Genomic DNA, 26,739 nt, shown 5'->3' with positions numbered 1-26,739 from the left:
CTCTATTTATGTACAAACATCACACAATCAATTCATCGCACGTAAATATACACACTGACATGATACATGTATGAACTTTGTTAACACATACACACTGACAAATTAGAAGTGAACGAAGATCAAATCATAATAAAGTGCTAATACCATGTCATGAACAACTAAAAAGCAGCAATCTTGAATAATAAATTTTAGCACTTACATAAATTTCATGGCAGTGAAATTGTTGTTAACGGTGATAGTACCCATGTTTTGATATTATTCGAAGTTTCTTGCTTCAAAGAGGAGAGCAATGACTCCGAATTCAATAATCTCACTTCTTTAAATACTGAAACCATAGGCCATGCGAGCTACTTAAGTAAATCCCTAATCTTGCTAAGTTAAAATCATAGTCATGATCGAATTAGATTTGTCGCGATATATTTGGGTATTAAGCAGATGGGACGGGCCCAGCAAGCTTTGTTTGGGGCCCAATTCTTCTCGAGCTATGTAGTTTTACTATACTCCTATATTCTATATTTTGAGGCAAATCACAAATGTATTTGATATTTTTTAATAAATAGATTTGTATATTTTCAAAAAAAAATAAAAATAAATGTATTTGTATAACTTTTTTATTCTTAAATATTTATTTTATTCTTTGTAATCAATTTTTTTATATCATCTAATACAACGTGAAAATATGTTATTATATTTTTATCATAATGACGTGATAAATATATATTATTTTTTAAGACAAGTATATGTAACAAAAAAATGATAATATTGTTGTTATATATATATTTTTAATTTTATAAGTAAGAAATAGTTTAATTAATTTTAACTTGCTGGATATTTTTTTAAATATCCTTAAGCCAGGGCAAAAAACTAACTTAAAAAACAAATTCAGACTAATTCTTTTTTTTTGAAATTTCTTTTGATAAAAATTACTCCAAGTCATAAAATATTCATAAATCACTTTTATTTTTGTTATTATATTTTTAATAACTCAGTAATAAGTCAAAATTACCAAACAAACATGTTAATTGTTAAACTCTCATCGAGTCACAAGCCACGTTAACTCATAAGTCATAAGCTCACCCAAACGGCCTCAAAGTCTGTAACCGGCAAAGTCTAGTGAACTAATATTTCAAGTATTAATATATTGCTAGCGGTGATGTTAAATATAGCAATCTGGATTCCTAAACTGAATAATCCTGTAAAATAAGAGCAACAATCACAGTAATATCATCAATCTTTCCTCCAGAATGATTGCCACCATTTTCTCTGGAAGCTCGCGCAAAAGGGGTATCAGCAAACTTGTCCATTGAGTTGTAGAGAGCAGCCTCTGCTAATCTCCAAGCAATCATTTGTGGATCCGAGCTCTGGTTTATCTCTTGGGTAACCCATAGCAATATCTCCTCTGAGTACATATTATCAAACAAACCATCAGTTCCTACAATAATCACATCACCTGCTTCCATAGTTAGTTCTGTTCTCATGGCTGAACTAGGATGGTCACCCGATCCTTGCCCAAGCTGATATGGATGGTTAAAGCCGTGTTGCTGCACTGGTGATTTGTAAAGTACGTTCCCATTTCTGATCACCATGAACCCACTGTCACCCAAATTAGCAGCCCTTAAGATCTACAATATGCAAACAATCAACCATATAAACACAGTGTGAATTCTGGCAAAACCATTTTAAGACTGAAAATATGCAATACTCTTTTACTAGTTGTGGGAAGAAACATAAGAATTGAGTATTATGGGAGTCATGAGTGTGGTGTATGTATTTAGAATTTTGCCATTGACCATAACAAAAATAGTACTACGGTATTACACACATTGCCATTCAGTGATAATAGGCAAGCAGTGCATGATCCTGGGAGTTTGGTCTTTGAATAAGCTTGGGATAAGACTCTTTTTGGATCCACAGCCCCCCTAGGGACAGTATGAAGAGCATTTATTGAGTTTATCATCAGCTCTCGTGCGTATTCTCCTGCATTCACGCCTTTCTTTGTCCAACCTCCAACTCCATCAGCTATGCCAATGGTTTGCTTTTCTTCGCAGATGAAGTGAGCATCATCTCCTTCAGGCTTTGATCGATCGTCCTTAGGTATGTAAAATGACCCTGAAAGAATATTGATTCTTTCTTTAACATCAGACCTGAATAAATTATCAGTCAGGTCAGTATAAGCTCCTGTTTCCATTCATGCACACCATAGTATATGTAATATAAACTTATTACTGCATTTTTTAAATTGTGTTCGTGTTGTAAGTATAACACGCATTTTACGATCTGATAGTTAAAGAAACAACCAGTCTCACATAATATAATCTCGACTCTAAACAGTGTTCAACAGAGTTAATGCTAAAGACATATGTTCCGTATCTCTTTATAACATTATTAATGTAATATGGCAATTTCATACAATTTGCTCACTTATATGCATATGCATTATCTAATGCTGAAAACTTTGTATAGATTGTTGCGACTCAAGGGGTAGAATTAGAATTCACCACTTGACCAGTTTACATGGATGGTGGATGTGAAACTATTGCTTGCATCACCCAGTCATATTCAATTTTTTTTCTAGCTTGAATAGTAGTGGGGATTACCGGATCACAGACTGAAAAGGAACACAAGACAAGCACATGAAAGTTTATGCCAAACCAACAACTCTCTAAATATCAACAATCATAAAAATTCCAACGCTATAGGCATTAGGCATTGTTTTTGTCAGCTGTATTATGTCCCAGGGATCAATCGAGTGAAACTAATCAAACTTGGGTCTTAAATTTATACTCGAATTCGATCCAATAAAATCAAACCGCTTATATTCTGATTGAGCATAACTCAAGTTCCAAATCACTCAAACTCGTAATTGAACTGAACTTGGGTAACTAACATCCAAATAAGCTTATAAATAGTAAAAAATTGAATGATCGTCTTGAACGTAAAATATAGCACAATAATCAAATTAACACAATAATACCTTAGAAGATACCATTCCTAAAAGATACAAATAATCAATCAATTAACACAACAGCATTAGTAGTTAGTGATAACATAGTAACACATTGCCAAAGAAATTGATAAAATTATTGGAGGAGAAGGACTTAGAAGAGAGAATTACATTAAAGTAGACGTTTCCATCTCTGTATGTGGTAATAGGTAGACAAATAAAGTGTGATTTTAGATACAAGTAATCAAGACTTTATCGTAAATCTGGAAACTTATCATAATCATGAAAGGCGTCTCCAGCGTCCAGGAGTCCTGTGTACATCCGATACTGGACATGGACGCTTCGGATTCTGAAAGAATTTTAGGGTTGCAATAATTGTATTTTAATACTCCTTCCATCCCTTTTTATCTGTCCATTCTGGAAAAAAAAAACACATATCAAAAAATAATTGATTGTATAAATTTTTTCATTAAATACCTCTAATTAATATCCTGAAAATGGTGGAATACCCCTGTTTTATGTCTTGAAAACATGAATTCAACCAAGTTTTAAATAAGTCAAGCCTTGAAAATTGAAATTATGGAGATATATTTGAAAAACTATCATTAAATTAGTTTTGAAAGTATAAATGGACAGATAAATAAGGACAAATTTTTACTTTCAAAGTGGACAGATAATAGAGACGGAGGGAGTAGATTATACTCTCATCATCCCAAATTAGATAAGCTAGTTGACTTTGAGCACATAAATTAAGGTGTATTGACGGTATAGTTCCGAAAATTATTATTTTAAAATTTTCTTTTGTAAATGAAAATTTCATATATAAATTTTTATTTGTAAAAATAAAATTTCAAAAACAAGTAATGTAGCTATACGGTCAATGGATTTTAAAGTACGTGCCCGAAGTCAACGAGATCATCTAATTTAGGATGGAGGGAGTATATAATATACTATTTTTAATAAAAATCCGATTTAGATTTTGATTTTATACGAATTTTAGAATAAAATTTTTGATTTAATACGGATTTCAGAATAGGTAGATATATTTTTTGTGATTGAAGTATACTTCAAAATCTCTGACGTTGTTGTTCAAAAATAACGTATTAAAAAGTATCTCTAATGTTGTTGTTCAAAAATGAATGATTAAATTATATAAAATATTAATTATGTATAATTTATCGGATTCCAAGACACTACGCTCTAATGTTTTATGGTAATTTGTTATATTAATTGACTATATTTTAAAATTAATATGTTATTATTACTATTCAGGTTGTTGTAATTATAATATAAATTTAACATTATTATAATATTAAAGAAAGAAAAATTAGAGTGTCGTTTCTACGAGAAGCTGTATTTTATATTCGGTCTTTCTAATGTGTGCCCAAGGGCACACATTAAACACTAAATTCTATAAAAATGGCTTGTTTTGATTGGTGGAGTTGATGTGAATGCAAGGGGGCCATTATCATTTATTGTTCATCCACCAATCAAAATGAGTTATTTTTATTGGAGTTAGGGACTATTGTGTGCCCTTGGGCACACCATAGAAAATCCCTTTTATATTATGAGCCCGTTTGGACGAGCTTAAAAAATAGAGAATTTTTGCTTAAAATAAAGAAGGGGAGTAAAAGTGATAAATAACTCAAAACTAATAAATTATTAAAGTGTTTAAAAAAAAATTAGCATTCTTATAACAAGTGTTTCTACTTCTTTAAATGAAAGAAAAGCGGTGGCTTCTGTTTGTTAGCCAAAATGCCCTATGTATTTAGAAAATCTAATAAATCTAATAAGATGCCATGAAGACGCTATCCTATACAGTTACTCCCTCCGTCCCTATTTATCTGTCCACTTTGGAAGTAAAAATTTGTCCCTATTTATCTGTCCATTTATACTTTCAAAACTAATTTAATGATAGTTTTTCAAATATATCTCCATAATTTCAATTTTCAAGGCTTGACTTATTTAAAACTTGGTTGAATTCATGTTTTCAAGACATAAAGTAGGGGTATTCCATCATTTTCAAGATATTAATTAGAGATATTTAATGAAAAAGTTTATACAATCAATTATTCCTTGGTATGCGTTTTTTTTCCAAAATGGACAGATAAAAAGGGACGGAGGGAGTATATACAGGTTATACAGCAGAGGTCCGATGCACATGCACTGGTCACCGGTCGGTGAACATGATGAAAGGTAGACCTGAATTTTCATAATTTTAATTCAAAAAAAGGCACTCAATTCAATCTTTCACACACATGTTTACACGTTTATTAGTAAAAAACACATAAAATAATATTCAATAACAATGACAACTAAATTATGTATTGAATAAATATCGCAAGGTAAAATTAAAAGTTATCGTTACCAATTCTACGCAGACTAACCACTTTGAGATATTAAACAAGCAAACAAGACACTGAAATCATAATGTAGCGTTGAGCTGTATGATTAGAAAATTACCGGAATAGTTTAGTCTTGTTATTACCCATCTGAGCAGAGTGATGAACAGTGATTTAGGATGAGGTGATATTTGGGTAAAGATGATAAGATAATCAAGTGGGTGTTTTAAAATATTGTGTGGGAGGGCGATCGTTCATCTCTTTCTCGATGAAGCAACACTCCTTCGCCCTCTCCATATTCTTTTTCCGGTAACTTTTTCCTTTCTGGGTTTCTCCTCTGCTGCAAATTGCAATTCACCATTTGCTTGTTTCTCTTGTATACCTGATTTCGTTGTAATCTTTATTTGATAATTTTTTTTTTTAATTTTCTTATCGTTCTTTTATGTTTTTCTTTTTTATGGTTATCATTTTACATGAGTGTTAGACATGTGTGTTTTTTTTCCAGAAAATAGGTGATATGTTTTTGTAAATAAGAAATATTAGATACCTAATTAAAGAAAATATTATATTAATATGAATTTGTTTGATGTAAGTCTTTATTTTCATGAAGTTTGGCAAAAGAATGCCTAAAGTTAATAAGATGTATCATCAAATAATGAGTTAAAATTTTAAACGAAACGAGTTTGGCTGTGATTTAATTTGGCGCATGAGATTTTTTGTTTTATTTTCAATGTTGGTGAAAAGACATATTAGAGCACATCATAATCTGTCTATGAATTTGCCGACTAGCTTTAACCAATACAATATATGATAAGACTCGGTGGATGAGAATTACGCACGGTTTGAATTTGATATTTTTTGATGAACTCTTCCAACTATTTTTTCAACTCGAGTGAACGTCAGAGAATAAGAGAGGTTCGAATTTTTCAATTTCTAATAGATAAATTTTTAGTCATTTTCCTTTTCAGTACCTCAAATGTGTGTGAGAAAGCTTTTGTGGAGAACACACTCACGCAGCTTGCTAGAAAAAAGTAACCAAGCCTGCTCAAATCGATGCTTAAAATGACGAGTCAATACGAGACTTTACCCAGCAACTTGATTGTCAGTGGATTTAGGAACTGTGGTTCGCCGGCAAGTTCAGTGTCAGATGCAACTTAGAACACTGAATGTCAAAATAAGTATTGTCAGCTGAGACTTAGAAATTAAATGAAGTAGTGTCCAGGACCCAAAATAACGTGAAGCATAAAAAAAATGCCAATAGTTGTTTGAAAGGGTGACTGGGCGAGGTAACTTAATGATGATCAATATAATTAGTAGTGACTCATAAATAACTGATTAGGTCTGTCATTGTATTTGCACCCTGATGTAGATAATATGAACAATGGTATCATGTGATCAACCTTAGTTAGCAGATCGCGTATAAAAAGCTACACACTGATAGATTTTACGGATAGAAGATCGAAAAGAAGCAAGATTGAACCAGGGAATTGGATGGACTGAGAGGCCTTATCGATTCAATGCAGATAGTAAGTGCATGTGTATGGTTCATCCAAACTAGTAATGCTTTGAATGGATTTCCTTTTTGTTTCTGTTATCTATATATTTTGTCTTGTTTTGCCTTCACACTTGTCCATGCACATGGATATGGGGCCTGCAAACTATGTCTCTGTTCTGCTCTACGTTATAGATTAATAAATGTCATTATAAAGACACACGAAAAGCATCAAGCTGGTGTTCTTCAATTGTTGAGACTAGTAGTATATGAATAATCATTCAATGAACTTGCAGAAGGCAATGGCAAGGAAGCCAATCTTTGGGACTGTATTTATTGGGATAGTGCTGCTTCTACTTGGAGACTTTAATCAAGTAAGCAATTCACATAAGCCTTTTACATTAGACTGGATGTTTGTTCATATAAATGCTGAGTCATACTCTAACCTTGTTTCAGGCTTTAACAACAGAGTCTCCAGCACCTCAGCCACAACCACCTCAGACAGAACTACCTCCAACAGAACCATCTCCTACACAACCATCTCCGACAGAGCCATCTCCGACAGAGCCATCTCCGACAGAACCATCTCCGACACAACCATCTCCGACAGAACCATATCCGATACATCCATCTCCAACACAACATCATCTGACACATCCATCTCCGACACAACATTCTCCTGACCTTCCCATGGTAACAGATCGTTTTGTCCCTGCCAATGTTGTATGCTAAAGTCTATTGACATAATCGGGGTCTTTTTTCTTTTCTTTTCTTTAGAATGGTGGCACTCCAGGTAGTCTACGGCCTGAAGGTACTATTTACCATGACTAGTTCTCGGACCCTCAAATATCTGACATTCATTTTCTTTTCAATTCCTCATTTCGGAACGGTTCGTTACAATAAACTTAAAATTCACACAATCTTGACTCGGCCAAATGCTAAAGTCTATAAAAGTCATGATAAAATCGATACTGACAATCGAATATGATTTATATGCAACTGCAGATTGTGGACCGAGATGCATGGGGAGATGCGCAAAGACTGCGTTCAAGAAACCATGTATGTTCTTCTGTAGAAAATGTTGCGCCAAGTGCTTATGTGTGCCTCCTGGGACATATGGAAACAAGCATATGTGCCCTTGCTACAACAACTGGAAGACCAAGAGAGGAGGCCCCAAGTGCCCTTAGTAACATCACTCGATTCCTCCATCACTACCACCCATATGGTCATATCTATCTATTCTCAAATCTAGCTATTTTGTCATTCTCATGGTTAGCTACCCGCTTACTCAGTGGGACAGATCGTGCCGCTCAGTTTAGACTTTCTTCGTGCAAGTCATTTATGGTGTAGACACAAAAATAAATTCTAGTAGTTTTTCTTCCTTCAATTCCAACGATATATTGAACATAATACATACAAATACAAATATCCACTCTGCATTTTCGTTGAATTAGTAATCCTTATTCATCATATTCCAGTGTATCGCCGCTCAACAATTCTATATAAAATATTATCATTAAATCAATACCCCACTTAGAATCAAGAAGCGAAAACAAATATTTGATTAACCAGAGAAAACAACCTAAAAATACAAATCAAAAAACAAAAATAAAAGCAAACTGGAAATAAAAAAAATAAAATTTGATCTAATAATTGAAGCCACAATTTAAACGATTGCTGACGACTAACTTTCAAATCCGAGTTGGAATCAACCCTTTATTTGACGGTCTTGCCTCATAAATTATCAAAAAGCATTCAATAATTTAAATTATCAGTAGTTATTTAATTTTATCTTTACCGTAAAAGAAACGGAATCATAATACGACTACGACTCACGAGTGTGCATCTCAACTTAAAGAATACAAAAAATAAAAAATATTATTCTGTCAAGACGAAATCAGTCGTACATGATCGCGATCGCCAACCTTTACGATCTTCCTCTTCTCAACGGTGACCAGAACACAACAAAAACAAAAACAAAAGTAACCTGCAAATCTCTTACACACCATCACATTTTATTACACGACATATATATATTTCGTATAAGCAAACCCAACTCAAGTTTCATTTCTTTACACAAACACAATCCACCTGCGTAATAGTAATAATAACAATAAAAAAACTAAATTACTCTGACTTCTCTCCGAGGATTATTCAAGACTTGAAAAACCTATACACACATAAATGCTGTATGCACATGCTGACTATTTGTCATACCATACTTGAACGTCACACTCCTCATCTACATCGTTATCTCATCTCCCGTTTTTTCACAACTCCCAATGTTCTTGGAGTATTATATTATTGCTTACCCATTTCTTGGTTTTTCACCGGAGGTTTTTTAGGGTTTGTTTTATCTGCTGATTCTGGTGGCTAATTTTGATCAATTCATTGCAGCTGGGAGGGACTCGCTTAAGGTCTTCTTTTTTATTTTAGTTCTTTTTGTTATATATATATATATATATATATATATATATATATATATTTCTGTTTTTTCCAGTTCTCGAGGCCATGTGACTATATGTGTGATCGCGGGATTTTGATTTGATTATTGTTAGAATTGGAGTGGTTATGGGATTATTTTGAGAACCCTTTTGAGTTTTTGCAGTGATGAGTAATCACCTCTGGGAATTGAAGCAGATGATGAGAGTTTTTCTTAATTTACTGTTTACTGAAACTTGATCAAAAGGAATATATAGATATAGATATAAGAATCTTGACAAGAAAATGGTAAATCATTTGGCATTATATTGGGTAGTTGAGTTGTGTTTTTTGCATTTTTGTGTTTTGTCTCTGTATATGTCTTGATAATTGAGGCGGATTCAAATTGTTGGAACTTATGTAAAGTTAAAAGGTTAAAATGAGTTTATCTTAATTCTGTTTAATGATTACTGAATTAAGAGCAAGTCCAACAATGTCCTAGTTAGAGCCCCAAATATAATATAAAATATGATGTCCTAGTGATTTAGGACATGGTTATGTAAGTTCAACTCCAACGATGTGCCTTATTTTCAATATATGTTTAATATTTTATTATTAAATTCTTCCTTTCATCATTAAAACACAATATAAAGTAGAGAGAGAAAGAGGGTGGATATAAAATTTTATATTAAAATATTGGATAGGGCAAGGAGAGAGGTGCCCTATTAATAGGGCTTGAAGAGATTGTCCTAGTGATATAAGGCATCACTAGGACACTCTTGGATCGACATTTTTCATCAAGTGCCTTAAATTATAACTTAAGACAAGTTATAGGGCTTCTCTTGGACTTGCTCTAAGTCATTTTATGGAGTCAGTATTCATTATCTCATCACATTAGACTTTAGAGTATTGCATAGACCTCTGACTGATGATTCTGTCTTGGATGCAACTTTACTATTGGAGTATTTATTTGTAACTAGTTCTAGTCTGTGTGGTTGGAAATATTACCTGTTGTTTCTGGAGGAGTGAATACACATTTCATTCTCAAATTCATGAATTTTTCTGAATTCCTTTCGGAAATTTTGAGATTTTATTATATCTTGGTGTTGCAGGCTTTAATTTAGAGTATCAGTTACTAGCCCTTTAAATCGATCACAGTTGGAGCCAATTTTTGTAAGTTTTAGTTGTCTGATATGGATATAAGTAATGAGGCAACTGTTGACAAATTCTTTATCGGACCTTCAACATTCTGGGGTCGGACGATTGCTTTCAGAGTGCTCTTTTGCAGGTCAATGTCACAACTGAGGGAACAAATTTTTCATGTGCTTCTCTGTTACTTGCAAAAACTTAAAGATAATATAAAGTTCTACTTGAAACCCATGATATCGTGGTTTCATCCGCGCAACCCACAAGGTATCTTGGTAATGATGATACTGATAGCTTTTATGTTAAAACGCTACACCAATGTAAAAATGAGGGCTGAGGTGGCTTATCGGAGAAAATTTTGGAGGAATATGATGAGATCTGCCTTAACCTATGAAGAATGGGCTCACTCAGCTAAAATGCTAGACAAAGAAACTCCCAGAATCGAATCAGATCTCTATGACGAAGAACTTGTGAGGAATAAACTCCAAGAGCTCCGCCACCGCCGCCAAGAAGGTTCTCTCAGAGATATCATATTTTGCATGAGAGCAGACCTGGTTAGAAACCTTGGGAATATGTGCAACCCAGAGCTTCACAAGGGAAGGCTTCAAGTGCCTAAACTTATAAAGGAATATATTGATGAAGTCTCAACCCAATTGAGAATGGTTTGTGACTCAGACTCTGAGGAGCTTTTGCTGGAAGAGAAGCTTGCTTTTATGCATGAGACAAGACATGCTTTTGGGAGGACTGCGTTGCTTCTGAGTGGGGGTGCTTCACTGGGGGCATTCCATGTTGGTGTGGTGAAAACATTTGTTGAACACAAACTCATGCCCCGCATAATTGCTGGGTCTAGTGTGGGATCCATCATGTGCTCTGTTATTGCTACTAGGTCTTGGCCTGAGCTTCAAACCTTTTTTGAGGATTCTTGGAGCTCTCTGCAGTTCTTTGACCAGTTGGGCGGAATATTTGCAATTTTTAGAAGAGTTATGACACGAGGTGCAGTTCATGACATAAGACAGTTGCAGATGATGTTGAGGCAGCTTACAAATAATCTCACATTTCAAGAAGCGTATGATATGACTGGTCGAGTTCTTGCAATCACCGTATGCTCCCCAAGAAAGCATGAACCTCCTCGATGCCTTAACTATTTGACTTCGCCTCATGTTGTTATTTGGAGTGCAGTTACCGCCTCTTGTGCTTTTCCTGGTCTTTTTGAAGCCCAAGAACTAATGGCAAAAGATAGAAGTGGAGAGATTGTTCCGTATCATCCCCCATTCAACTTAGGGCCTGAAGAGGGTCAAGGTACATCTGCACGTAGGTGGAGAGATGGTAGCTTGGAGATTGATTTACCAATGATGCAATTAAAAGAGCTCTTTAATGTTAATCACTTTATTGTGAGTCAAGCTAATCCTCATATTGCTCCTTTACTAAGAGTAAAGGAAATTGTGAGAGCATATGGAGGCAACTTCGCCGCTAAGGTATTTCAGTATAATATTTATCATTTATTGATATCAGTCCTTAAATTTAACATTGACTTCTTAAATGTAGGATATTCACCTTCTAAAAAAACTGGTTTCTATTGCTTTTTGTAAATCTGAGCATCTAATGTCTGGATTTAACTGTTAAGTAAGGTTGGAAACTTCAATTTTCACAATATTTGTATAAAAATAGTTTCCATACAAAGTTGTGCTTCCATAATAAGAGTGGATGATTAGGGTGAAAAAGAAGATAGTGAATTTGTTTATTGTATATATGCAGCTTGCGCATCTTGTTGAGATGGAGGTGAAACACAGATGTAACCAGATACTAGAGCTTGGTTTTCCTTTAGGAGGACTTGCCAGGCTATTTGCCCAAGAATGGGAAGGTGATGTCACCGTGGTAATGCCAGCCACCCTAGCTCAGGTATGTATAATGTTTAGTATTTTAATGTTTGAAAAATACGAAACAGCATATAGTGAGCAAACAGAAACAGTAAAGGAACTGGATGAAAGAAGTGTTAGCTTGACAGGAATAGCCTTCCCTATATTTCTTTATAAAGTTAATATGAACAGATGAGGATAATTTCTTTGGAATGCTGGTATGTCCTAATAAGTTATAATGATGGACACAATTTATTAAGGCATTAATCTTAGATTTAATTAACCAATATTATTATCTAATTATTGTGACCTGAAACAGAATCCAAATTAGCGAAGTTAGAAGAGAAACTGATTATAGTAAATGGTTGGTTAACAATGGCTACAGTTGCAAGTTAACGATGAGTGATGAATGTGGTTATAGTATTGGTTTTACTTATGCTCAACCAAACGGGTAGGACTGGACGAGTCTCTTTAAGAGGACATACAAATCTCTAATAAAGTTACAAGATTCCTGTCAAACTAATTAGTAACCGACTCTAAAATATGGTGTCTATCTTTATATCTTTGTTGGTTCTCCTAGATTCAGGTCAAGTGTATGCAATATGCATGTTTGTTCAAGGGTTTTGAACCTTCTAATGGAGATCATGTTTAGTTCTCTAGTTGGAGTAATATGAAAACCTTAGGCGAAGTGCTGTTGCTTGCAGAAGAAATTGGGATTTAACTTGGTTATTAACAACTTTGTTGCCCCTTGTTCAACTTAAAATGGAAGCTTATAGTCAATCTAAGTAGGCACATCAAAGACTCTGCTGTGCTGATAGACATGGTTTCAAAGACAGATTTCAATTTTAGGATTCTTATTCACTTCTTAATAGAATCATTCCAGCATGGTACAAATAGTTTTTTTTTAATTATTATTTTAATTTTAATTTTAAATTGGCCTTTTATTTTAATTGAGTACTTTAGTATTTAATCGTAAGAAAGTAAGGCTGATTTTGGTATCACAACACTGGCATAAGGCGCACATTCTTTAGTTGAGTAGGGATGTGGAACTTATTCTGTGGTTGATTGTTAAAAGGATCCACACACCATTTTTCTCTTTGGTTGTGTGATACAATATCAAGGTTAGGAATGCTGCATAAGTGTTGCACCCAGAATATGAACAATTGGTGATATAGTTGTGACAGAGGATGGATACTAGAGCTGGTAATTTGGTTGTGTCAGTATAGGAGGAATGGATAAATCACCAATCCTTGAAATGGACTCTACAAAGCCTAGAGGTCTTTTTTTTTTTTGCGCGCGCGTGCGTGTGATTTGAAGCCCATTGTATGAAACCACAATTCTATCTGTAAGAATGTAAGCATTTGTTTGATATCTTTTTAGTGACTGTATCCAGGAGGTTTGTGTTGGTTGAAGACTTTTGTTCTTTTTATAAGTACATAAGAAAAATATAAAGAAGTATGTAGTGCATTGATGCTAGACGTGTAGCAGTAAGCAGGAAATAGATTTAGAGGATTGCTGATCCCAGCTTTGGAAGACGGAATTTATTCGAAAATTTAATACATGAAATGTATTAGTTAACAGAATTATTGAAATTTCTAGAGGGTGGATGGTATATTTAAGCATACTCTGTTTGACACAAGTCACAAAGATTAGTTTGTGTGATACATCAATAACCCATTGCTACTTCAGATGAGTTGATTCATTGATTTGCTTAAAGTGAGTGGGAAAAAAAATGCTATTCTTTTCATTCCCTTTGTACTATGCTATATTCTGGAAATAAAATTTGGGTAGAATTGCATCTCATTAGAACACACGAACACGTTATCAAGTCATGAAGATATTGTAGGTCGTGTCGCCAAATACATGGAACTAATGCCAATTTTATAAATGATAAGTGGATACTGGATAGTGTCCTAATTAGTCAATTTTCACAAAGTATCTCCTCTGCTCTCAACTTGTAATATGGCGACGTTGAAATATTATCTGCAGAATCACTTTAGACAAGTTGTTGTAAACTGGCAATCAGATTGATTATCAGAAGAAAGGACATTCATATCATCACTGCATGTTGTAGTTTCTCCAACTTTACCTTAAAATTTAGAATTGTTTCATCATTGTGATTTGTGAGTAATGTTCTCTTATTGATTTCTTATAAAATTGCAATTTCAGTATTCAAAGATCATACAGAACCCTTCTCATTCGGAACTTCAGAAAGCAGCCAATCAAGGCAGGAGGTGCACTTGGGAGAAGCTGTCAGCCATAAAAGCCAATTGTGGTATTGAGTTAGCACTTGATGACTGTGTTGCGATACTTAATCACATGCGTCGACTGAAGAGGAGTGCACAGAGAGCAGCTGCTGCTTCTCAAGGCTTATCTAGCGCAGTGAGATTTAGTGGTTCGAAAAGAATTCCTTCATGGAATTGCATTGCTCGAGAAAACTCAACTGGTTCTTTTGAAGAATTCGTTGCAGAGCTTGGATCCTCACTACAGCAAGGTGGGGTTGGTGGAACAGGATCCACTTCTTGGAACGTGCGGACCAACCGCAGTACACATGAAAGCAGTGACAGTGAGCCTGAGAGCCCTGATCAAAATTCTTGGACGAGATCTGGTGGTCCCTTGATGAGGACAACGTCAGCTGATCTTTTTGTTGATTTTGTCCAAAATTTGGATGGTGATCTCAAATCCAATAAAGGAATAATGGTACCGAACAGCACGATTCATATCTCAGCCAGAGATTCGAATCCCCAAAGCCCAAGGGTGACGACACCTGATAGAAGCTCAGATATGGATTCTGATCAAAGGGATGTTATCAATAGAGCCTCAATGAACAGTTCTAGTATTTTAGTTGCTGAAGGTGAGCTTCTGCAGGCTGAAAGGATTCACAACGGGATTGTATTTAACATTGTAAAGAAGGAAGAGATGACTCCTTCAAACAGGAGTCTTGATTCTGACTCGGTTGCTGCATGCATGCAACTTGAATCTCCTGCCAAGGAGATAGACGGGAGCTCAAGCTCTGAATCGGAGTATGAGGCTAATGTTAATCATTCTCTAAACAGTACCGATGCAAGTAGCATCAAGGATCAGCTAACTGCTGCTAATGATTTTCATAAGGATGCTGAAAATAACTGAGATTCAATTGCGTTTTTTTCATGTCATATATATGCAGATCAACAAGGCTAATTCACGTTATAGACAACAGGAAGCGCTAATACACTAACAGATTCATGAGGTAGCAGAGCAGTATATCATACTACCGAAGCAACATTTTAGCTGGGCTACATTGCTGGTGTTAGTTCTGTACAGGTAATTCATACTGATCCTCTGCTGCTCCAAAATGAGTTTTAGTATATGTTGTTAAGTCTGTCATAGTTGGTTTACGTCAAAGTACAAACATAGATGCTGTGCAGCTGCTAAGCTGCATGTTATACTAGGAACTTGTATGTAAATGGTATGTTCTGTATGCAGAAATATACAAGAAAGTTATACAACTACTCCATTTCATGAATACTATAATGCATATCACAAATTTATAAATAATTAACAATTATGGTGTTATAAAATAGTTTTACCGGTATATGTTGGGTTTCAGAAGGCCAAGTACTTGTTGATGAAGAGAGAATGACGCAACTGTTTTGCCTAAGAAATTAGAATCAGTGGAGTTGGCGAAAGTTCTACATGGCTTGTTGTAAAAGCCCTACTTTTATATATTATTTTTTGTATTTTTTTCTAAATAAATATTTAATTTTGCATTTTTATGTATTGAAAGAAAAATTGAAAAATTGTGTGGAAATATGTTTTTTCTAAACTATAAAGTGTAGAAAATCAAAGCAACTGTTATTTGGAGATAAAGGAAATATCTTTATAATAATTTAGTTTAATTTCATTTTATTTGAAGGCCATATCTGAAAACTGAAATTCATGATAGCTAGATAATCAAAGCCACTGTTATAATTTTTTATTTAGTTGTTATAATTTTTTTTTGTCAGGGATTTAGTTGTTATAATTTGGTTTCCTTGACTTGCATGTTTTTTAGAAAATCAATATTTGATTTAATTTTAACTATAGAAATAGAGTCATTGAATATTAAATAAGTGTATTTAATAAATATGTAATTATAATAATTTTAAATAAATATTAAAAATAAAATCTTCAGTTTTTTGGATCATGAAAGAAGGAAAATGATTGAGACAGGGACGGAGCTACACTGGGCCCCCCAGTAGCTTATAAATGTTTTAAGAGTTCTGTTATATTGAATTTGTTAATTGATGCTTTGCCCCTATGATTTAGACATGGAATTTTTTTGGATGTGGTACTAGTTCGACTCTTACCAGTTTCATTTGATTTTTTTTGGCCAGTCTTGTGTCTCAACCCCTGAATATCTGCTTGTGTCTCAGACTCTAAGCAGCCCCCTAAGGCTGGGTTTAGTATGAGTTCATTCATGTTTAAATATCAGTACTTCCGTTCTAATATTTTGTGTATTTCTAATCATAAACTTATATATTTAACTCATTAATCAACTCAAATCATTTTTGGTTAAATGAAAATTTTGTCTCTAAAAAGCGATTTTATGTGTGTGTTTTTTTTACCCCCACTTACCTAAATTCCTAGATCCGTCCCTGAGATAAAATGATAAAAAAGCAAGTTCAATATTGTCCAACTACTTTCACATTCATATAGAAGACGACAGAATGGTTATTGTTAGCGGCTGAATATATTATCATTTCTATTTTGACTTTGAAAGTTAGGTAGATGAGGAGCTTTTAAAGAATAGGGTTGCTCTTTACGATTTTAGTCACAAGAGTCTACATCGTAATCATTTTTGCATTGGTATGATAGAGCGTTAAAATAAGAATTCAGAATTATCTTAACTAATCAGGATAAATATTTATCTTTTCCAAGATTTGTTTAATCTTTTCAGAAATAATAAATATATTTTTAATTGTTTCATGTGTTCATATAATCTGTACTGTGCTTTGTTTCTGGGGAAGTGCGGTCCATTTTGTTATTTATATTATTGCATTTGATCGGGACTAAGAGCATTTACAATGGTGTTGGTTATAATCGTTGGTAAAATAGGACTTGTAAGATATTAGATAAAATTTGCTTAACTCGTAAGATATTTTGCTAGTATTGGCTATATTGGTTGGTTATAATTTAAAAATAGTATGTTATTAATATTTAGATTGTTAAAATAGAATATATCAGTTCAATATGGTAATAAATGATGTGCAATCTTTCTACAAATTTTTTAGAGGCATGTAGAGGTTCGACAAATTTAGTCATCCATGGGAGGTTGACTAAAATTATAATGTACTCCCTCTGGTCCTTATTATAAGGCACCAAGATTTTTTGCACACAATTATAGGTCCTTTGACCACTTACTTAAATTTATTATTTTTAAAATTTTTCTTTTTCTGAATTAAAATATTTGATATATATTTTAATTCAGAAAAAGAAAATTTAAAAAAAAATAATTTTAAGTGTGTGGTCAAAGCACCTAAAAGTGTGTGCAAAAAGTCTTGGTGACTTATAATAAGGACCAGAGGGAGTAGATAATAACTCGAGTATGGTTGGAGTACGAGCTTTTCGAGCTATTAGCTAAATTTTTTTATTTTTAAAATACCTACTCACCATTTAGCTAAAGGTTTTTAATGGTCGGAGATGGACTGCCATGTCACATGCCCCAAAGTCACATGACCCAAAGTCACGATCATCTAGTAGTTTTTCTTAATTGTCTTCTAGTAATATATCATGTCTGTCTGAATATCATTCAACATCAAGAAGAAAGATAGAATAATCAACAAGAAGAAGAAAATGTTGAATAATTGGCAGGTTGCACTTGAAAATTATAATTGTATTCAGATTCGTTTGTTTGACAGAATTATTATATTCGACGAATGGATTACAGATTAGAAGACGAACGTATGATAAAATGCCAAGACTAAAGAGTGAGAACATCTGAATATGCATGCATAGTTCTCTCTGTATATAAAAATGCGATAATAGAACCTCTTCCATTATCTTGAAAGTGGAAACGTATTAGGATATAATGATGTCTAAATTATGGAAATTTTATTTAAAAATTAATATTCTTTTAAATGAATATACTTGATAAATTTTAATCAAAAGTAAATTTTATATCTTTATATAACAGAAGAATAAAGTACATAAATAATTAATAAACTAAAATGCAAATCAAATATAAGGGTTTATATTAAAATTTGATACGATCTAGAAAAGAAATTTGATCCACCTCAAAGTTTAATAGGCTAGAATATAAAATCACACTACTACCTCGACTCACGATAAAATGAATCCGACCGGTTCATAATTATTTATTATTAAAAATATATTATAAATAATAATTAAATAATAAACATTATTAATCTTATAATTAATCTATATTAGATTAAAATAAAATATATATTAAACCAAATAATAGATAATAAAAAATAATATAACATACACACACACAACATTTATATTATACATACACAATTTTGTGTAATTTTGATTAAACCGTATTTGATTACGACCCCTTTTTTGAATTAGTTTTGGTTCAATTTAAATTTGAAAAATTTCAATATGAATATATATTTACAGGCGTCTTGGATTTTCGGTATGATTTTATCATCCCCATTTCTAATCCATGTTAATATCATAAATTGGTAAAAAGTTTCAAATATTATAAGCACCGATTATGTTTAGTCATCATTGTGTAACATATTTAAAGACTCGTATTTCAGAAGAAAAGTCTCCTCCACTGCCGTGCACGAAGAGTTGTTAAGATAAATAAATCTCCCCACACTTATTTCTTATCTACCCATACATAAGTTGGTGCAAAAGGACACACACGGGTTTGGAGTTATTGGTCAACTTAACTATCATAATATTGTCAACTTGTGACTTTGCTAGCTAGTTGGCAATTGGCACTTCGATTATCACCACATGCTTCTATTTCTATAGGAGTATACCGTAAATAACAAATATCATGATCACCTCTCCTTCGTCATGCTTAGCACTGCAATTCAATTGGTATTTATTTCATGATTTTAGCGTTCTTTTCCAATGCTTATGTTACTTTTATGAAGTTAAAATTTGTTTCTTAAATATATTTATATATGAGTTTCTTTTTAAAGGTAAAATAGAACTTTTATTGAATACAAAATATTAAACGTCTTTAAACACTTATTTATAGAAAATAGACTAAATATATTTTCTAATGATATAATTTTTAAGATTTTTCTCAATTATATACTACATGTAACTTTCAGTCAAAATGGTCAATTTGATAGGTAAAAATTCAAAAAGAACATTTAAAAGGAGGAGGGAGTAATATATAAACGATTTTTGTCCACAACCACCACACCAATTAAAATAAGTCTAAATGCATAAATTTTTTAATTTTGTGTTTAACATATGACACACACTCGACAAACCCATATATAAATAAAAGTCAACTATCACTAATTGCAACTATTATCAATAAGTCAATAACTGTCGATCAATATTTTATACAAAAATCATTACTTTCACATATTACATACTTTTTCTGTTTTGAAATATAAGTCGTTTGACTTTTTGGCACACATTTTGAAGTATTTTGACCACATAGTTAAAATTATTATTTTAAAAAAATTCTGAATAAAAATAGACGATTTATATTATAAGGGAGTATGTAATTGTCAGATTCTTAAGAAATCACTAACATGTGTTATACTTCCTCCGTCCCTCTCAATTGTACCATTAGGGGACGTTGGCTCAATACGCATTTTTAATGCTCTCTCATAAAATATAGTTTGAAAAATTATTTTGAATTTTTTTTTTTGAATAAAAATTCTAGTATCTAAACTTTTATAAAAAAAAATTTGGAAAAAAATTATGGAACTACATTTTATATATGCCTTAAAATACGTGTCGAGCAATGTAAAATAAATGTAAAAAAAATGAGAGGGACAGATGTACTGCACAATAATTACTGATTTATTAGTGTACTGCGTACACTCGTAAACTATTGGATTACACGTGATCACTGTCAGCTTCTAAGCTCAAAAAACAAACCGAAATACAAATTAATAGAACTTGAGGTGTGCATCACTTACACCACCATGCATGCAAAACATAAATCACTCCTAATTAGTATTATTTGTGCTTAATAAACCTCTTACATAGCAGACCAAAGTGACAGTGTAGGAATGCTTTGCTCTTGTCTGAAGAAGTTGTCAGGATCTACTCTGGTCTTCACCATAACCAGTGTTTTGAAATTATGGTTGTAATATTGTTTCCCCCATTTTCTTGCATCAAAATAGCCTATACCCCCAGTTGGATCATTCACTCCCAAATCCAGATCATTGTAATTGGAATAAGCCCTTCTCGGATTTTTCGAAACATAAGGAGTCAAGTAACTGTACAAGCTCCTGATCCATTCCAACTTCTCAGTTGTATTCCCAACCCAGAGCACTCTTGTGTACACCATGTACAATGTTCCGGCTCTGTTAGGGAATGGAAGTGCTGATTCTGAGTACTCGTCCATTTTTCCTCCGTAGAATGTAAAGATTACTGTCGTTTCCCCTACGCCAACTTCCAACATCTTGTTCCATAATCCATTGAGCCCTTCTTTGGAAATCGGTTCTCTAACAAAATCCGATTTCGCTTTCGTAGGAATATCAGCCAAGAATGTTCTGTCGAGCAAATCTTCTGGCTTGTAGTTATCGTCGAAGAGGTTAAAGAATGAAGATATCATGATAGCTTGAATCCATGTGAGTTCCGTAAAATCTTCTTTAACCATACCTAATTCGGGTAAAGTTGATTGCACAATTCGAAGTGCTTCTTCAACTCCACCCGATCCAAGGTACAATCCCCCAATGGCGAATTGGACTGTTTTACCATCGGCACGAGCACTGGTGTTGCTCTGAATTGTGCTGATTCGCATCCTCATGTCGAGTTCCTTTGGAAATTTCGGGGCAACCGTCTGCATGGGAAAGATAATATCGGTCGCATTTTGCTCCAAAGTTCTAAAAGTAGTAAAAGACCAAACTGTTTTTGGAACAACGACGAGATTTAGTTTCCAAGATAAAATAACTCCGAAACTCGAACAACTTCCACCTCTTATCGCCCAAAACAAATCTTCTCCCATTGCTTTCCTATCAAGAATCCTCCCCTTAACATCGATAATTCGGGCATCGATAACATTGTCAGCAGCCAAACCATACACACGTCTCAACGGGCCGTACCCGCCACCACAAATGAGTCCAGTGGCTCCCACTGTGGACCAAACGCCAGCCGGGAAAGCGAGCGTGTCGCTTGCCCGGTAAATCCAGTAGTAGAGTTCACCAAGTGTGGCGCCAGCTTGAACCGTAGCCGTTTTAGCCACGGGGTCAACACTAATGGCTCGGAGGTTAATCATGTCAAGTAACACAAATGGAATATCATATGTGCTACTATACGAAAGACCCTCGAAATCATGACCACCGCTTCGAATTCGAAGCCTCATTCCGTACTTTTTAGCACAAAAAACTACGGTTTGAACTTGAGATTCGGCGGTGGGTTGCACTATGATTTGGGGTTTGAGTCGGGTGGAATCATTGAAACGAGGATTCCGCAGGGAATATTCATAGACAGGTGTGTATGAAGCATTGAGCGGGGTATAAGTAACTTTTGTTATGGATGAGTCTAGAGATTTACTCTTTAGGCATTGAAGAAACTGTGTAGAATCAGCATAAGCTTGGGATGAAAGAAATGAAATCACAAGGAAGATTAACGAAAGAAAAGCAAAATAAGGAGTACTATTCATTTTCATCTCAACTTTTTTTTTTTTGTTGTTGTTGTTTGATGTTTTGAGTTGTAAAAGGGTCCATGAATATATAGGCGTGGTCCATACAAGTGGGGCAATAAGTATACAGATAATCTAAGATTTCTAACACGAGGACCAAAATGAATTGAGGGAAAAGAGTGGTTTTGATGTCAATAATGTTGCCGTTAGACTTGTCCTCTATTCATAACACGTTTTGGTCAGCTCCGATTTCCTTTTGACTTCGTCTCCAAATACCTTTCTATCTTTCTTTGCATGTTCGATAAGGTTTTACTATTCTAAATATATCGACCCTGGTTTACTTGCAATGTTGTCTGAAAAAGACGGTAGCCAAACTCAAAACCGGGTGCAGTGTAATATACAACAATAATATATTTGGATCTCAATCCTTTTAACTAATTGTTGTATCATATAGTATTATTATCATCAATTAAGTATAAATTAATCCTTCTATTTTGAAATACGAATAATTTGAATTTTTAACATACACTTCTAGATTTTTTAACTGTATACTCAAAACCATTGTTTATAAAAAATTATTTTTAAAACAAAAATATATAATTAATTATTTTATAATTTAAGCGCCCTATATTTCTAAATAGGGAGTATTTGAGAACATTAACCATATATGCAGAAATGTATACACACACAACATGCATGCATGTGTTACATCGTTATCTGATCGGGAAAGAATCACGGGCTGCTAAGCACTGAAATCGTCATAAATATGAAATGCAGATAGGGAGCCTTTAAGAACATGAAGTGGGTAAGTAAATGTATGGACCAAAAGTGTCCTTCGATTGATATAAACAGGGACACCAGCATTTTCAATAGCGAATTCAGCATTGAAGTTCAATAACGTTTCATAGATGGCATGGGTCTCACGATTGAAATGTTTCGGACTTTAGAGACCACCTGCCGGGTCATTATTTATTATTGTCATGTTCAAGTTCAACAGCCATCCTTATTAACTGCATCGCACAAGAATCCTCATCATCGCTTTACCTGAAGAACATTAACAGTGTTTGATCAATTAGGCTGAAACTAATCGGGCATCAATTGCAGGATATGCCTTTAAAATTGGATTTGACTTAACTTGATCACTCAAATTCGTATATTTAGGCAGAAATATTTGGATTAAACTCGGTCCAGGTGATATATAATTTTCGACAAGGCCGGTCTTTAAATAAAGCAACTAAGACGAACTTCTAGGATACTATTATCTCAGAGTCAAAAGTATGAAACTCTATACATATATAGTATATAATGATAAATTTATGTATTTATATATTTACATGTTTTTGAATTGATTGTATTATTAATCATAAAAGAATAATTTTGTTATATCATTATATAATTTGAATGTATGTAAACATTTCTTCTTATGATCATGAAAGCTAGTGGCATCCTGTCAAAAAAAAAAAAACTAGTGGCATTATTTTTAAAATTCATGTAAGACACTCAAATTTCTAGAGATGACCCTGATTTTCGATCCAGTATTCGTCCGAAAATATTCTGCTGATATATAATTTTCAATCGGGTATTTGGAAGATGATGAAATCTTAAAGTTCTTGACGACCTAAGAAATTATTAATAAACTTTTAGTAGCCGTCTCGTTTTCTTTTGTTTTTCATGATATTTACGTACATACACATATGATATCTACTGTAAGTAATTTAGACTTCCATGTATAGATACATCAATAGCAATAGAAAAACACACACACACACATATATATATATATATATATTTATATATATATATATATATATATATATATATATATATATTTTTCACAACAATAGAAAAACAGATATGATATTATAACAACATTGGAGATATATCATACATGTAAATGCCACAAGTAAAAATCTCAAATGATTATTAAAATAGTGGTACATGTGGTTGGTAAATTAACTTGTTGGGCCGCGCAACACCCTTTAACTCCGCATTAGTATGATATTGTCCGCTCTGGGCCGTGGCCAAGCCCGCACGGATTTGCTTTCGGGCTCCTCCCAAAAGGCCTCATACTAATGGAGTTCTTTGGCTGCTTATATTCAAGATAAATCTTCTATATCTTTCCGATGTGGGACTTGGGTTGAACCCACTCAACAATCTCCCCTCAATCCAAGAACCACCAATCTTGTGACCCTTATACCGCCGCTACTCATTGATTCCTCATCTTGCGGGACGGCGGTACCGCTACTCATTGATTTCTCATCTTGCGGGACACGCCGTCCGACCACCTTTGTCGGAAAGACTTTCGACACAAGCCGTCCAAGATCTCCAATCGTAGTTCTGGAGAGCCTCCCCCACATCGCACAACTGCAGCCCGCAACCCCAAGATCAACTTCTGAAAACCTGCCTCTGATACCACTTGTTGGGCCGCGCAACACCCTTTAACTCCGCATTAGTATGATATTGTCCGCTCTGGGCCATGGCCAAGCCCGCACGGATTTGTTTTCGGGCTCCTCCCAAAAGGCCTCATACTAATGGAGTTCTTTGGCTGCTTATATTGAAGATAAATCTTCTATATCTTTCCGATGTGGGACTTGGGTTGAACCCACTCAACAAATTACTGGTTAAATTCTTTGATCCAGAATATTTTGATCTTACACCGTCCACCGAGGCATATAAAAAGCTTCGATTTTAACTCATTCGAACTAAAGACTTCGTAGATTCTATTCTAGAACCCGAAATTTGACGGACGAACCAAACTTTAAAAATGAAAGTTGTTGTGATATTAGTTTAATGGTAAACATCTCCGGCGGCTTAAAGGTAGTTGACATTGTTTAATTGTTGTTTGACATCATTGTGATATACATACATGTATACAGTATGTCCAACTTGCCTGTGAAATGTCGATGAAAATATCTTCGTCGTGCAACCACCGGTGTTTACAAATCTGCTATTAATGATGGCTGCTAGGGCGATTCTATTTATTTATGACGTCGACATTCAAATTTTCTTAATAATATAATGAAAACAAATTGGTATCACAGATAAAATAAACATTATAATTGTTGTAGCTTGAATAATTTGTTTTTAGACTTTAAGATAAACTCATATATATTTAAATACATTCAAAATTATATATAAAAACACATGCATAGTTTAATATCATGACACCATTTATGTGCTGACATAAAACCCCTTATAAAATGTTAGTTGCATATAGGAAATTTATGAAAACTTGGCAATAAAAACTGGTTCTCAATTTTTTGAAAATTTTATCTAACAACATGTATGCTCAATACACAAATATATAAGTCAAAGTGGTGTAAAACGGTATTTATTCTATTTTTAATATTTTCAGTAAAGAAATGGAACTCAATATTGAGACAGATCTAAATGATAAATCACTCCACTATCTTAACATATATTATTTGTGTTTGAAAATCTAGGAGGTATATATATCTAATTTTGATTTTAATATATTTAAATAATTATAAATTTTAATAGATTATATTTGATTTTAATTTTATACTGAGTGTAGTAATCTTGTAATAAAATTTAATAGGGTTGGTGTAGAATTCTTATAATTTAAGTATAATTTCTCAAAATCTCATGAATTTAAAGAAATTTTTGATAAAATATACAAAATAATTCAACAAAATCGATCATTCTATAAAATTCAAAAAATACATCAAATTTGTAATACCAACGTATTTAAATAATAATCAACATGATTTAAAAATTTTAGCAAATATAATAATCATTTCATAGATGCAAAATTAATTGATTTACCCGAGGTCAGATCCGATCCATCTGATATTCTTAATTCTCAACAAACCTTATCATGATGGTAACCAGAAACACAAATCTCATCATGATCTAAAATGAGAATAATCAATAGAAAAAATGTTGAATAATCGCCACGCTGCACTTTAATATTGTTGTATGTTTATGGCGTATTTAGATTCGTTTCTTTGACAGGACTCAAAAGTATGAATGCAAGATCCGTCTAATGGCAGAAGAAGACGGATGACGCCACATGCTAGTTCTGCTCTGTATATATAAATAAATAAATTAATATTTTATATGAGTAAACAAAAAAAACCTTCTGAATTCTGAATAAACGAAAAAAAATTAGAAAATCTTGATTGTTCAAGTGTCATTTTGCCTTATGAATTTATGTATATCTTTTAGTTCAGACTACCTTGGATGATGATAGGGTCCGCATGTGTTAATTTAAAACAAAGAAAAATTATAAAATAGATTTTTTTTTTCTATTAATAGTATGGAAGCAGCATGAAAAATTTGGCATCCAGGTCATTTGGAAAAAGTTTTAAGAAAATTTTGACACCTAATACTACCTAAATTAAATACTTCTAATATAAAATATTTTATATCCACCATATATAAGAGTGAAAAATAAGTTAAGAATTTTTTTTTTAATCTTTAACTGGATTATCATTTTCAATATTTCACTCGAAATGAATTTTTTAATGTTTTTGATTCTGAATTTTGCACAATGAGTTGTTAGCTAGGTCTGTACTCCGTGTTGTATATATATCTAGACCTTATCTACAGTACGCTACCTATTTTTAAGTTTTTTTTGATCGAAACCTATTTTTAAGTTGGTGCATGGACAGATACACAAGACACGGGTTTTAGTCCTCCCAGTCAACTCGAGTACTCAACCTTCTGTATCCATCGCAGGATAGTATTTTCAAGCTGTGATTTATCGTCAATTATCAATTATATTAAAAGAAACTCGTGAAATA

At 33.4% G+C, this 26,739-nt stretch overlaps 3 protein-coding genes across 7 annotated transcripts; 1 reads left to right on the top strand and 2 right to left on the bottom strand.

The window, feature by feature from the left end:
- Positions 1-1,002: 1,002 nt before the first annotated feature.
- On the bottom strand, positions 1,003-5,546 carry LOC135147305 (probable protein phosphatase 2C 55). Of its 2 annotated transcripts, XM_064080295.1 has the most exons (4): positions 5,408-5,545; positions 3,116-3,361; positions 1,823-2,144; positions 1,003-1,622 (listed from the first exon to the last, which is right to left on the bottom strand). In XM_064080295.1, the coding sequence occupies exons 2-4, from the start codon at positions 3,133-3,135 to the stop codon at positions 1,179-1,181; spliced, it is 786 nt and encodes a 261-aa protein (XP_063936365.1). In that variant the 5' UTR covers positions 3,136-3,361; positions 5,408-5,545; the 3' UTR covers positions 1,003-1,178. The 2 variants fall into 2 exon arrangements, with proteins under 2 accessions (XP_063936365.1, XP_063936364.1); XM_064080294.1 differs by lacking the exon at positions 3,116-3,361 and having other exon boundaries at positions 5,408-5,546.
- On the top strand, positions 5,454-15,706 carry LOC135147304 (triacylglycerol lipase SDP1-like). Of its 4 annotated transcripts, none has more exons than XM_064080291.1 (9): positions 5,515-5,595; positions 6,656-6,812; positions 7,075-7,152; positions 7,235-7,471; positions 7,556-7,589; positions 7,784-9,195; positions 10,312-11,820; positions 12,101-12,244; positions 14,371-15,706. In XM_064080291.1, the coding sequence occupies exons 7-9, from the start codon at positions 10,393-10,395 to the stop codon at positions 15,328-15,330; spliced, it is 2,532 nt and encodes an 843-aa protein (XP_063936361.1). In that variant the 5' UTR covers positions 5,515-5,595; positions 6,656-6,812; positions 7,075-7,152; positions 7,235-7,471; positions 7,556-7,589; positions 7,784-9,195; positions 10,312-10,392; the 3' UTR covers positions 15,331-15,706. The 4 variants fall into 4 exon arrangements, with proteins under 4 accessions (XP_063936362.1, XP_063936361.1, XP_063936363.1 ...); XM_064080293.1 differs by lacking the exon at positions 5,515-5,595 and having other exon boundaries at positions 5,866-6,812; positions 10,312-10,372; positions 10,473-11,820; XM_064080292.1 differs by lacking the exon at positions 6,656-6,812 and having other exon boundaries at positions 5,454-5,595.
- Positions 15,707-20,163: 4,457 nt separating this feature from the next.
- LOC108192970 (berberine bridge enzyme-like 8) lies at positions 20,164-22,047 on the bottom strand. The gene has a single exon (XM_017359519.2). It carries the CDS (start codon positions 21,998-22,000, stop codon positions 20,366-20,368), a length of 1,635 nt encoding a protein of 544 aa, XP_017215008.1. The 5' UTR covers positions 22,001-22,047; the 3' UTR covers positions 20,164-20,365.
- Between the last annotated feature and the right edge of the window lie 4,692 nt (positions 22,048-26,739).

This window comes from Daucus carota, chromosome 6 (genome assembly GCF_001625215.2).
Source record: "Daucus carota subsp. sativus chromosome 6, DH1 v3.0, whole genome shotgun sequence".
Taxonomy (NCBI): Eukaryota; Viridiplantae; Streptophyta; class Magnoliopsida; order Apiales; family Apiaceae; genus Daucus; species Daucus carota.
The sequence above is the reverse complement of the archived record's forward strand: the minus strand, read 5'-3'. Positions and strand labels throughout refer to the sequence as shown.